The sequence below is a fragment of the Varanus komodoensis genome, unplaced genomic scaffold, assembly GCF_004798865.1.
Source record: "Varanus komodoensis strain SLA01 unplaced genomic scaffold, ASM479886v1 scaffold9, whole genome shotgun sequence".
NCBI lineage: Eukaryota > Metazoa > Chordata > Lepidosauria > Squamata > Varanidae > Varanus > Varanus komodoensis.
This window is the reverse complement of record NW_025336598.1, coordinates 27,712,228-27,726,404: the sequence shown is the minus strand read 5'-3', so window position 1 is coordinate 27,726,404 and position 14,177 is coordinate 27,712,228. Positions and strand designations below refer to the sequence as shown.

Here is a 14,177-nt window from a genome sequence, read left to right as displayed (position 1 = left end):
ATATTGGGCCTTTCTTCTGATTCAGTGTGCATAGGATTGTACTCTTAAAAGGTTCGGCAGTATTGTGCATGGAAGGAGTGCTGATGGGTGTGTTGTGGGGGTACGGAAGCAGAGCACAACAGTTGGTAGCTAATCAGTTTCTACATACACACAGTACATCAGCATATACCATTTGCAGAGTTTATATAGTTTTATTAGCAAAAATGAAAGCCGGAACAAACCCCAACACACACATAAACATGCACACAGGCCTCGGACATCAAAGAGTTTGCTTGTGTCGTTACCGTAACCACAAAACTGGGGATGCTCAAACACAGACATACTGACAATTCCTAAGGACAGAAAATGTCTTCCTGTCCAAGCCCAGCAAAATATAACACAGATAAAGATGGGAGATGTAATTCCTCCGGGGCTATAACCAGCCTGAGGAAGGCCCATCAAGTTGAACATTGTCAAAGAAGCGGAGGTCCCTTGAAATGGACAGTGCAGGCTGCTACACTCCAACCTGGGAGCAAAAGTTCAAACAAAGGTGCTGAGCCTCCCCTGAACCAAATGGGTCCCCTCTCCAGCGAAGGATGGAGTGAATCTGCACACACCCTATTGGCTCAGGGTACACGAGTGAGAGACAGGGAGCAAGGGAGAGGGGTAGTGATTAAAAAGTTGGACTGGGACTTGAAAGCTTTGGGCTCTAATCCCCACTTTTCTATGCAGCTCAGTGCATGAATTTGGGTCAGACACTGGTTTATTTATTCATTTATTTAAAACATTTCTATGCCACCCCATCGCAATAAAGCCTTGGGGCGGCTCTGGTTCTCAGCCTAACCTACCTCACAGGGTTGCTGTGAAGATAAAATGGATTAATTAATGTACATCACCTTGAGCTGCTTGAAAGAAAAGAGGGATTTCAATGCAAAAGGCAAATAAATACAAGAACATATTGATGCGCTTAAGACCGCACCATCGCAGAGTAGTTGATGATGTATTCAGAGCATGCCTCTCATTCACATACCTCTGTAAAGGCCAAAAAAGCCTTCATACCGCAAGACTTTCTTAAAACAGTCAAAGCTGTTTTTGTACATCAGCTCTCCCACAACTGACCCAGAGGAACGCTGGTTCTGCATCCGTGTCTTCACCAGATCGATTGGGTACACAGCAGTGGCTCCGACAGCTGTAAACAAACATGTATTCATTGTATTTCCATACTACCCAATAGCTGAAGCTCTCTGGGAGGTATGTGGCAATTCATAAAGCACGACATGACATACAAGTAACAATAAACATCATAATCTCACTACAAAAATCTAAAACCAAATTTAAACCTGAATTTAATAATTTAATACTTAAAAGAGGTTGATACGATGACACCTGTTAAATGGCTGCCATACCCCCAATGAGCTACTTGGATCTGTTAAATCCCTTGGCACAGAGGGCAGTCTTAATCGGGCACCAAAAGGAGAGCAGAGTTGATGTCAGGAGACCTCATGGGGAGCTTGTTCCCGAACTGGGGGGCCACCACCGAGAAGGCCCTCTTCCTTGTCGCCACCAGCTGAACCTCCCTGGGAGGTGGCAGTCAGAGGAAGGCCTCAGAGGTTGATTGCAGTGTCTGGATAGAGGGCAGTCATGAGAGGCATTCATACTCCAGCTTCTCACCGTGGGCACAGGGCACCGTGGCCCCAGCAGACAGGACACCGACTGCAACGCTCGTGAGCGGTGTCATGGCAGCCTTCCCCACCTGCCCTGCTGAGTGGCCATGCTGGGTCCCTGGCAGGGCAGGGGCAACAGAAGTTGCTGTTCAAGTGGCCACACCAGGACCTGTCATCCAACATGCCACTTGGGAAAGGCTGATACAAACCAGGAGAGAGAAGGAAGCCTGATGGGGGGCCGAGTGAACATGGGGTCTGGGCAGCCAAAACTGAAGGATGCCGGACCAGCCTCCGCTCCCACCCAACTTTCTCACCCATAATCCTAGATGGCTGCAGCACCGAAGGCCTAAGTAATGACTGGTCAACAAGCCGATCAGCCTAACGGCTGGCTGATATTCTTCGAGATCTCAAAAGTTTTGGAGACAGAGGGAACTGGACCCTAGCCTTGACTACTGACAACACCATCTTTTCCCAAAGGCTCACTTAGCTGCAGAGGCACATCTTTAATTCTCCTTCCAGTCCTACCACAAACCATCCATGCATTGGGAAAAAGAGGGAAAGGATTCAGCTCAGAACTGAATGACACTGATGGGTGGGATGGGTCTGAAGACAAATTGGGTATTCCCCCCTCCCCAAGTATCAGCATATTTTGGCTTGCGGCTCCTGCTCCTGGGAACTAAGCCTTAGGTGAAACATTTCAACCCTTTAGAAGGGAATAAAACCATGCAAAATCTAGGAAGCCACCAATGACAGGAGGTTGGGGAAAGGGGTACAGACTTCTGCAGAACCCTGGACCTGGCACTGACCCTGAACTTTACCTCCCTGGAACAGGACTACTAAAGGCATGAGTGCATGGTGCACGCAGGTGTCCATTGCAGACTCTTACTGGGTTCCCTTTCAGGGGTAAATGGGAAACGCAATGATAACTGATATCTTTAAGAACTCATATTTTTCCTGAGCCTCCTTTCACTTTTGTTTTCGGTATCAATCCCATCAAGTCTGATTAAAAGAGGGGCCAAGACTGCGTCTGAGAAGTCTCTTTATGCCGTTGTGCAAGCTTTGCTTTGAAGACAGCCTGGAGCCAGTGGTGCCGAAGTCTCATTCGGACAGGACCTCTGATCATAGTTTGGGGTCTTGCTTTTTTCTAAAGTAACAATAAGGCGCTCTCTTCAGAGCCCCGTGGTCCATACCTTGGGGGACAATGAGCTGCATCTTAGCTGATCTGCAGCCAGCGCAGCCAGATACGATTACAGCGACCCCGACTAGGAAACGGCGCACAGAGACATGTCACTCACCTCCAGCAATTGAGCCCAGAGTGAACCTGTAAGCCGACTCAGCTACCTGGAGCCAGATCGGTCTGCCCAGATCACCGTAAGATTGCTGTGAAAGACGAAGAGAAAAGGGACAGAGCAGGCAGTGGGGAAGGGGAGATGAGGAGGGAGAGTAAGACACGGGGCGGGGGGAGAAAGAATGGTGTGCAAAGACTGTGTAAGAACCGGGGTCAGTTGTGCATTCCACTGTGGTAAAACTAAAGGGGGCCTCTGGCCATCCACACGCTCTGAGCTTGTTCACTTGTATAGTCAGAGCATTTTGGAAGGGGAGGGAAGCTGGGCAGGGAGGTGCCGGGATAGCTCATATCCTGCCTGGCCTCTGCTTTCCTCCCTGCCCGCCAAACTTTCCCTTTCCCCCCTCCTTGAGGTGGCTTTTCTGAGCTCACAGAGCAGTCAGCATGGGTCTTCCCAAGCCAGCTGTGAAGTGGAAGAGGGTCAAAGCTCTGATTCCCAGCTCTGAAATCGGAGTGTTGTCTCCAACCTCAGATACGGGAATCCAAAATGTCCTGCAACACCCTAGACACCGACTGGGGCCACAGCACTGCCACCCAAATACGCAGGGGAAGCACCATCTCAGGGCTGAAGTCACGTGGCCAGTACACTTTCTTTCTTTTTGGGGGACCTGATCGAAACTGGGGCTGCAGTAGGGACAAAACAGCCAGACCTTGCTCCCGAGTGCTGCTCAGCCAAAAGAAAAGCAAACCTTCAGGGAGGGTCAGTCCCATGATGAAGGCCATGCTGGGTTTAGTGCTCCACTGAAACCTTTTTCGTGCGGGCTGCAAACCTTAAATGCGATGACTAGGGGTGAAATGCCATGGGACACCACGGGACTTCTTTCCAAGGACTGACCAGCATCTCGCCCACATCCCGGGGCAGGTTGAGCAGAAAACCACATGTGAAGCCCTTTCTTTTTCCATTACCTTCCCCGGCTGCATTCACACATAACCCTAAACCACCATTGCAAAGGTGAGCTGCACCAGCCTGGGAATCATGCCTACTCTCCTCTCGCCTCCTCCAGAACAGCAGTGGAAGAGGAGATCAAAAGCTTCCACTTCCATCCATATTAAACACCATGTAGCCTGGCATCCAACCACTTCATTGCAGCTCCTCTTGCTTTGCATATTGCCGGCGGTGTAAAAAGCCATTTAAAAGATTTGCAGCCCGGGCACCCCATAGAAAACATATCTGCATTAAACGCACCTATGTGGATTTATATAAAGAGTGAGACTGAGGGTTCACAGGAGGTAAAGCCAATTAATTCTCATGCAAATAATCTCAGATAAAATAAAGCCTTATCCTGTCTCAGATCATTCCAAACCCATGAAAAACACTGATTCCTTGGGTTTTACTGCCATGCAGGGAGATGTGGAGGTTGGAGGGTGGCAGCATGTGGAGAGGGAAGGGTTCATCCTTCCTTCCCTTGAAAATCACCCCCTGCATGGCAGTGAAGCGGAGGAAAAGCCATTCCGTGGCACCAGTGGACACTCAGGGGCTGGTGGAGTGCCACTGGGCCCCACGGGCCTCAGTCAGGCAGTGGCCCTGGCTAGCACAACAGCCGTGCTTAGGCCAAAATGGGCAGAAAAGCTTCTCCAGCTGTGCTAGAGGAAGAGGGGGAGCACTCAGGCAGGAGGCTCTCCCACGCCATGCGCAACCACCGTTTAGCGTTATGTGCCACCTCAGCTTCCTCCTAACCCTCAAGAACACAAAACCACATTTCACCCTGCACAGGCTTTCTCTTTCTTTGCAATGGAAAGATAACTTTCAGCCTTTTTGTGACGTGCTTACTATAGCCTGCGGTATGCCTGTGTTCAGATAGGATATGTAAATTAGTATAATTAATGCTATGGCTTTCAGAGCATGAATATTTATAAATAGAAAATTACTGTCACTGGCATCTCTCCATGAAGCCACTGTACACAGATATTTAGCAGCTAGACAAAGAAAATCCTTCAGTGATAATATCAGCAGCAAGTATGATTGAAAGACCAGCTTCCACTCTTTTATTTTTGCTAAACAGGCAGAAAGGGTACAGTAATAAAAAGTTGAGCATTCATTCGAGCTGTCGGGATGGCTCCCCATACAAAGCTCCTGCTGCCTGTAGCATACTCATCCTCTGCCTAAGGGCTGGCTCTTACGCTTTACTGCGCTGAGAACATGGTTAAGGAGCGGGCGATCTCAGTAGCGAGCGACCCTCTGCTCCTCGCGGACCAAAGGCGGCCCGGGCCTGTGAAAGCAGCAGCAATTGGCATGGCCTGATGGTCAAACAAGGGACTTCCTAGCTTGGCCTCTGGCTGAGAGAGGCCTCTGGCTCAGCCCTGCTCACCGAAAACAAAGGGCAGGGCAACCTTCCCGTCAAGCACAAATTGGTATCCAAGCACACAAACATTGCTAAGAAGCAGGCCTCTCTCAAAAGGATTTAGCACAGCAGTATAAAGAACATCCATCCCTCAATATGCAAGAGATGGCATAAACTTAGTGCTGCTCTGGAGAAATTATCTTCAGAAGTTCCCAACAATGTACACAGGCCCAAAAAATCTTAGGTTGAAAAGGAACCATAAGATACCCCTCACACAGGCCTGCCAACTGCTTTTCCCAGATGCTCCATCACACCCAGGCAAAGTGATTCCAGGGACACCTGCAGCACAGACAAGGACGAGCACTGTTGTTTTGGATCGGATCACTGGTCCACTGGTCCAGCATTAACGATGGCCTCAGAATGCTCACAAGCAGGGCCCAAGGGAGAGAGTCAACACAGTTATTTGTTCCTAGCGACAGATAATCAAAACTGTGCTGCTCCTGAACAGGGGAGCTCTGTCTTCTGCTGTCAACACCACTATCCATTAATGGAGGAACCATTCATGTGCCCAATATCTTTCTTTAAAGCTGTCATGTGGCCACCATGTATTTCGTGGAGGTCAGTTCCACAAGTTCATTATGAATGACAGAAAAACCAGCCATGACCAGGCCCATTCCCTGTCAGTGTGGCAAAGCTGCACCGCAAGTGAAATCAGGGGGTCCCTTTCCTTGTGCCTCCACTGAGCCTCTGAGTGAAATACTTGCTTAGCGGCAATTACATCAACCAATGCAAAAAGGTCGAACGCTTGTTCAGGCCTTCTCTGAGTCAACTTAAACATGTGAGAAAAATGAATGTTCTAGAACAGTTCCCACCACTGTGGCATTTGCTGCCTCATCCTCATGAAGAGGAGAGCCTTTGGTTTCCATGGAGGTATCCCATGCTACAGAGAAGCGTGGGAAATCCATGTTCTCAGTCATGTGGAGAACCGTTACAAACACCTTCACAAGGTTGCCCTCCATGAGTAGAAAGTAATGAAAGTGCAACAGGAGGTTCACAGGGCTCAGCACTCTCTTTACTCACATGGCATTTACCCAACTAATTAGGGCTTGAATCAGACCAAATAGTGTTAAATCTTTGATGGTTCCCAAAGCACAGAAGATCCAGAAAGTTCTGTGTATCTCCAAAGGTTAGAATTCACTTAAAACTGTGAAACAAACAGCCAATTTTCTAACAGCCAATGTGAAGAACAAAATTCTTCCTTTTGCCATGAGGACAAGGACCAAGAAAAAAACCACACAAGCAAAATTCAATAAAGCAGTCTAGCCAAAGCCTCCTGGTCAATCTCCATGAGAGATAATTAGTCTAACAAATCTTTCATGTGCTGATTGTAAAAGCGTAACAAAGACAGAGTGGCATTATTGGGAAACAGAAAGAAAATATTCTGAAATATTAGAGACAAGTTAATTTTGAAATGAGCTGTAACACAAAGCAATCCAGATAATGCATTCATTTGCAAACAGTGAAATCTACATACAAAGATTCATAACATAATTGGACTAGACAATGTTTTTTTCCCAGAACCAATCAATATCTGGCAGTTTGATTATATGCCCCAAGTGCCATGATCTTTATTTTTCAAAAGACCCATTTCTATTCTTTAAAAAAAAAAACCACACAGGTTATATATTTCACCACAGTTTGACAAACTTAAAAACGAATGCAAGCTTTCACAAAAACTTTCCTGCGGCCTCCAAGGTCAGAAGGAGGTGGACTTTCTTGGAAATGCTTCCTTGGAAGCATCCACACAACTAGAGGGTTCTGTGCATTCCCCCAGAGAGGCAGCTTTGCCCCCACCAGACTCTGCTTCCAAAAGTGCCCTAGTTCATGGGAGAGTTGGGTATGCTGCTAACAGGGGCAATGAAAATGCAACAGGACCGCAGGCAGCTCTGCTCAGACCACCCATTTTGAACAGCCTTTTGGTCATTTGGCAGAGGCTGCTTGTGACAGGGGAAGCATCCCTGAGAATTCAAATGAAGGCACACTTATCAATCAAGCGTGAAAGAAAGAATTACAGGGATTTTCGGTGGGGGAAGACTCTGAACTTTAACCTCCGAAGCCCTGGGGTTCACCCCTTTACAAGGCTCATAGGTGTTCGTATATCTTGAGGACACCCACCTGCCTCTGCAGTTCGGCCAAGTTGTAAGGCAAGGCTCCTTCAGCCAAGGGTGCTATTCTTTCAATGTCCGCAAGTGTTAAACGTCTGCATTAAAGATCATGGAAAATAAATCACTGTTAAATAGAATAGCAAAGAAGCACAGGAAGATAAAGATTCTAGTCAAAACTTCTCTGATGTGTTAGTGTGTGTTTACAGGGAACGGTTACGGAGCCAATATTTGCAATTTTGGCTGGACAAAATTGCCGCACAAGGAAGAATTTTGGGATTGCAGGGCCCCTCTCCTCCATATGTACGATATAGGGTGAAACAGAATGTGGACTCCTCCTCCTTCCAAAGCAGGTGAAAGACCTGTGGGAACCAGGTAGGGAAGTGCACAGGTACAGGCACGTAAGCCCCTGGCCGGTCTTAGACTCTTATGCACCATGAACACATAAGAGTCTCTAATGCCACCTCTAATAACTCACTATGTATACAGAATCTCTATCCCACAGTTGTTGTCTTTTAAATCCAGCTAAGGAGAGCAATCTGGAAATGATAACAGAGAAAGCTTAAACATGTCAGGATTACCCTGTAGCATTATACAAGTCAGACAGCTGGTAGAGAATATCAATTTCCAAGGGTGTAACTTGTCCAAATTTGATGGCAGACTGAGAGAACTCCTCTGTTTTAAGAAAATGGATACAAAAAGAACTGATGATTATGCTAACTCACTGTAAGTTTTAAATACACAATTTATATCATTTGCTATGAGGATAAGGGAGCAAAGTCCAAATCCCAGAGTGAAATGAGCACCAGCAAGAATTCAATCAATTACAGAATAGTAGCCAGAAGCATTGGATAGAACCAGCTCTGCAATTTGTTCAGACAAACAAGAGCAAATTTTCAGAAATGAGAGTGATTGAACCTCAATCACATCACTTTGCATCGGGCATCCTTCTCCTAATCACAGATGGATAGTGGCTCTTTAGAGAATATACTCAGAGGTGACATCTTCTGTAGTAGTACTCTACAAGTTCTGCAGAATTGAACCCTGCCACTGAGAAGGAATGGAAACCTGGCTCAAGTTAAGCCCTACAGAGGAAATACTGCAATAGCAGACATGTTTAAGAATCAACCTGCCAGCATCTTTTCAAAAACCCAGATCTATGTATGTTTACATCTCCCTTTGTTCTTAAAACTGCAAGTATCTAACACAGCATATACTGGACTGCAGTGCCTTGCAACATTTTATGTGGCTCACCTGAGAGCTGACTGAGATCATCTTACAAAACAAAAGTAGAAAAACACCTAAGGGCATGAAATACTCTTTACTAGCTCAGTGCATTTCAGTTAAAATCACTTTGCAAAGCATATTTGGAGCGCACAGAGCACTACTGTGTTTTATAGTACTCTTGAGGAAGATTTTATCTGAAACAAGCCGGGCCCATAAAGTAATGTTTTTCTGTACTTTAAGGTCTCCTCTCCTTGCTTCCACATTGGTGCCATCCCTCTGTTTCAGCTTTCAGACAGTCTTGTAATCAAAAAGGTCAGAGTGATGTGAAAAGAGACAGAACCGACAGCTCACAGACAACAATTATCATAGCTGTAAAATGCAATTGATGAAGTGGCTCAAGCTCCATTGTTCTGCCAGAGAAATACCCTTTGCAGAGCAGGACTTATATGTCCTCTGTTTCACACCACAGACCACCACTGCCCTCTGCAAACCTGCTCTGAAGGGTCTTCCAACCCATTGGAGCAGGTGCTTGGGGGAACCTGCTGTGAGACATGATTTGGAAGCAGTATACTTCTGCTGGTGGATTGATGGATCTGGATCTAACCTCTGTAACCAAATACAGTAAAACCTTGGATTGCGAGCATAATTCGTTCTCGAAACATGCTTGTAATCCAAAGCACTTGTATATCGAAGCAAATTTCCCCATAAGGTTCAATGTAAATAAGTTTAATCCATTCTCTAACTTTTTTTTTTTTTAATCACAAAAATTTGAAGCGGGTGTGCTCGGGGGTGGGGGAGACGGGTGTGATCACAGGCTCGCTGGGGGGAGATGAGCGCGATCGCGGGCACACTCGGGGGTAGATGATGCTGTATTCACACCCGCAGCGAGAGAGAAGACGCCGCTCAGTTGTGACGTGACGCTTGGCAGGCCAAGCACACGTAATACCAGTACTGCAAGACATTGCTCGTTTATCAAGTTAAAATTTAGAAAAACTTTTTGCTAATCTTGCAAAACACTCGCAGACCAAGTTACTCGCAATCCAAGGTTTTACTATAAAGAACTATCCAAGAGACATAGATGTGCCAAGGCCTTCTTAGTATAGGCATCAAAGTTAGCTTCCTCCCTTTTCAGGTTTACACTGACAAATAATTGAGGCACTTTTAAAAGACTCTTGAAAGCCTGGTGAAATAAAGCAAACCCAAAAACCATAAGATGTCCTAGACCAGGGCAAATTCTTGTACCCCCTTCCCATTTCTGGCATCAAAGTCCTGTCATCTCAAAGTTAATGGCATCCACTGCTTTACCTTTTGTAACTTCAGTGTCTTTTCTAGCACCTGCAATGAGACTGTATATCTTTCGAACAAGTTCCATATTGTTCAGCAAGGCATTGAAAGCATTGAAATAGGAAAAGCTGACTTGGTGTGAAATAGATCCACCTGCAACCTAGAAAAAAGGAAAAAGCAAAAGAAACAAAATGAGATATATTCATAAATGAAACGCAGGCCTGATTGTTGGTTTAGGACTCCCCTATACAATTCAATTGCTATAAAAATGGAGGAGGAGGGCTTAGAAATATTACATCAAAACCATGCAATAAGGAGTAATTTATTAAATGGTCTATAGAGAGTACCAAAAATGAGATAAAATACTTGGAATAAACAACATTATTGGAAAATCTCACTGAAAGTTACTTGAGGAACAGATATGGTCAGATAACCCAAACAAATGAATAACTTAATTGGGATGAGGACTTCTGCATCTGGTGCACTCCAAAAGTGAAATACACTCCAGATGGTACAAAAGAAGATGACGACGACAGCGAGGGTCCTGGATCTGAAAAGGCTGAACTCTACTGATGGCTGTGATTAGATCTGATTTATACTGTGTCTTTACACAGAGACAATGGCATTTAAGGGGGCTACTGTATTTAATGAAAAGATCAGGTCTTCTAGAGACATCAGTGACTGAAAACCCATGTGAGGCTCAAAAAGACATCAGTCCAACGAAAACAAATCTTAAAGATGCCCCATTGGTGCTGGACCTCTGCAAGAGTTCTCACATACCTCAGCACGCTCACATCTCAACACATTTTGCTGAATAAAGTTCCAGTATATGAACACCCACAAAAGCTTGTCGTCATAACAGATGGCCTTGCATTCCTAATAGCTTAGAACTGGAGCAATAAGTCCCATATGGAACAACTGAAATAAAGTAGCCAGACTCAGAAGGTCCTTGATACTTACTGAGGCTAAGTTTTCCTCCACAAAAGGAGTGAGCATGTGCGAACGAATAGTGACCATGATATTGCTGAAATCCAGGCCAGTAATCATGCCAGTTTTGTTTTTGTCTTTCAGAGCAAATGCTTGCCTGGCATGTTCTAACTGTAGCTCCTGAAATAATAAGAACATATACATGGAGAGACTTGCTCTGAACTCCCACTATAAAAGGGATGGGGGAAACTCCTCTGTTAGTCCAAGGATTCTGTGCCCCCCCCCGGGCCCTGCCCCCCAGAGGACACAGGGGGGTTAGTGAGTTATCACAAAGCCCTGATGAACAGTAACAAGGCAACTGGACAGCCACCTGCCAGGGATGTCTTACCTGGAGCCCTGCACTGAGTAGGGTTGGACTTGATGGCCTGAGAGGCCCCTTCCAACTCCACCATTCTAAGGGCATTCCCTTTCCTTAGCACATCCGTCATCCGCCCAACGGGAAGGAGCAGCAGCATGCTGAGAGCGTTGTCCTCCCCGATGGGCAATGGCATGTGGGCAGGCAAACCAGGCCGTGGCGTGGAGAATCACCCCTCTGGCCCACTCATCCTCCACTACTGAGGACGCTGCAGGGTGGGCAAAGTGCTCAGCACACCACAGTGCCACAAGGGGGATGTGTTCGAAGCAACGGCCAGACTGCTCCACCCACCGCCTCCTCAGTCAGTGCGCTTTGGCGCACACAAGCTCTCCCAAGATGGCAGCAAAAAGCAAGATCAGATTCTAGAGAGTGCTTCGGTGGAGGGACAGATGAGGCCAGGCTGTGCCCACGCTCCTGAAGTCCTCCAGTCCCCAAAGGGCTGGGGGAGCAGTCATCCAGCATCCCAGCATGACACTGCTCTGCTGCCCCCGTGCTATGACAATGCACAGAACCCCCCGCCACTTCACCAGGACTCTTCCACCAGCCACGGAAGCACATGGAAATTAAAAGAACAGCAAAACGCTGTGTGGGTCCACATTTGCCCCAAACCATCCTACAGCTGATGCTGCCTGCAGTCTAAAAAAGTCAATCCATATTGAATTCTGTTCATGGTATTTATGCTGCGCATGTCCATCTCTGGGCACGGCTGACAATCGAGACTAACTTGGAACTACAGTGCCACAGACAGGCCTTTAGTTAATCTTTTAAATATTTTCATGCAAGCTTTCTTCCCTTCTTGTGGTAAACACTTGGTGAAGTCTCAAAAACCAGTGGAGCAGCACAGTGGTGCAGTTTCAGTACCCTCCATAAACCTCGGCCTTCCCCACACACAAAAAGGTCAAGCAATGTTGAAATGCTGATAAATAAGCAAGCATGTGCAAGTTGTCTTCATTCATACAAGCTGCTGGACTCTCTCGGCACAGAATTTTAAGTGTTTTGTTCTCTCTGTCTATGCATAAAACAAGATATTGAACAGGGAATCCAAACTGAGCAGCACAGCCCAAATTTTGATCGAGTTGTGTTAATCGTGAAGACTAAAAGCATCACTTAAGAAGTGCCTTCTGTTCTCGTCTCATGCAGGCACGTGTTCCTGGACTAGCAATATCTCCATGGCAAACCAAGACAGTGGAAAGCAGTCATCACAAGAGCACGTTACCAATCAATGTGTAATCCTGTTGATTTTCTCTCGTGGATCATAGCGTGCAAATCATTGCAAAGTGTTTAGGCTCAGGCTGCTTGAGAATGACTTTAGGCTTGCCATGATACCACAGAATGGACAGAATAATCTGCCAAACAATGTATATATGCACACACACAAAGGATCATCTTGTTTAAAGAGACTCACATAGAGAATGAAGATACGACTGGGTTTTGATGAGCAAGTCCTTCAGCACAATAGAAATCCACTGAGAGCAAGATTTATAGCACAAACGTAGCACAAAAGAAAGTACTACAGTCACATATTTTCTCTGATCATATAACTTTAACGGAAAGAGCAATGAAAGATTAAAGCCTAAAACAGCCAAAAAAAGAAGTAAAATCTTGCAAATCTAACATCCAAATGCAGCTTTTCAAAACCAACTTGATCCACCGTAAATTACTCAAGCAATAAAACAAGTCAAACATTCCCCAATCCGATTGCTGAAATCCACTTCGTGCAATAGAAAGTGGCAAATGCATTTCCACTCTCATCTTCCTCAGTACCTAATCCACACCCACCATTGCCATCTGCAATAGACTTATTGATCAAGAAACGGGCTTTCTGCTTGCGTGAAGCTTTAAAATGCTGTGTGTGATACTGGCTGATTTCTTAGAAGATAGATATATATTATGCTATGTTGCTTGTATGGTATTATTTGGTGTAAACAACTATTTAAAAATGTGAGTATGGCATCAGGTTGCATCTGTATTTTCCAGAATGAGAAAGAATTGGTTGTTATAGTACAGGAAAACAAACGACTGACCTGCAAAAACTGAGTGAATTCCGAATATGTCAGGTGTTTCTTTCTATTATGTCCAAAGTGCAATCGAATAAATTCGCAGTCCCAATTAAAAGGGATGTGATGATGAATAACAGTCTGCCCAAATATTTCTTTTACATTTTCTTGAAAAAGAAACAACAAATTAATTTCATTAGAAAATAAAAGGTCACCTTTGCTTCAACTTGTTCTAACAGAAAGCAAACACCTACTTCCAGAACCGTTCAGACAGAAAAAAACTTTTAAAAAAGTAAGTTAGGGAGCAGTTTATTTTTCCCAGGTAGAAGACACACTTTGTATAGAATAGATTATATCACTACTTCTTAATACTATGTAGATCCTCCGGATCCATGATTTTACCTTATTCAGTTTTAATTAAGAAGCAATTTATTTTGTTCATTAGAAATACCTGGTGCTTTGCATGCTAATATAAAATCAGTGTTGTGTTCCTTGATTCTAAAACATGTCAAATTAAGACCTTATTGAAAGGCAATGAATACCTATGTTTCTGCATAGCACAATATTTCCCAGTCTATGCACCGTGTGATTGAGACTTGATTATTACATTCACACAAGTGTGAATGCTACTATTAAAGACAGGTATAAGAAACACCAACCAAATTGTGTCATTACCATCATAGAAAATATGTTAACTATATCAGATTATTGCCCGAAACATCACTCTGATAAAGAACTACAAAAAGTATCTAATTACACTAATGCTTGAAATGCTGCAGAGTATGCAGTATTGAGCCTGCTCAGACATTTCCAGTTGCCAGCACAGAACATCCACTAAGGCAATCTCGAAGCAAGATTGAAAGAGATCTGAAAGTAAGGCACTAATAAAACCAGT

The 14,177-nt window shown here is 45.1% G+C and overlaps 1 protein-coding gene across 1 annotated transcript in view; it reads right to left on the bottom strand.

The window, feature by feature from the left end:
* The window catches only part of SLC25A12 (solute carrier family 25 member 12), a 65,521-nt gene that overhangs the window by 21,988 nt on the left and 29,356 nt on the right, over positions 1–14,177 (bottom strand). Inside the window, exons 5-11 of the mRNA XM_044418387.1 lie at positions 13,310–13,449; positions 10,904–11,050; positions 9,965–10,103; positions 8,014–8,107; positions 7,446–7,530; positions 2,939–3,023; positions 1,010–1,168 (exon numbers count right to left, since the gene is read on the bottom strand). Coding sequence (XP_044274322.1) covers positions 1,010–1,168; positions 2,939–3,023; positions 7,446–7,530; positions 8,014–8,107; positions 9,965–10,103; positions 10,904–11,050; positions 13,310–13,449 — 849 coding nt within the window. The remainder of the gene's footprint in view (positions 1–1,009; positions 1,169–2,938; positions 3,024–7,445; positions 7,531–8,013; positions 8,108–9,964; positions 10,104–10,903; positions 11,051–13,309; positions 13,450–14,177) is intronic.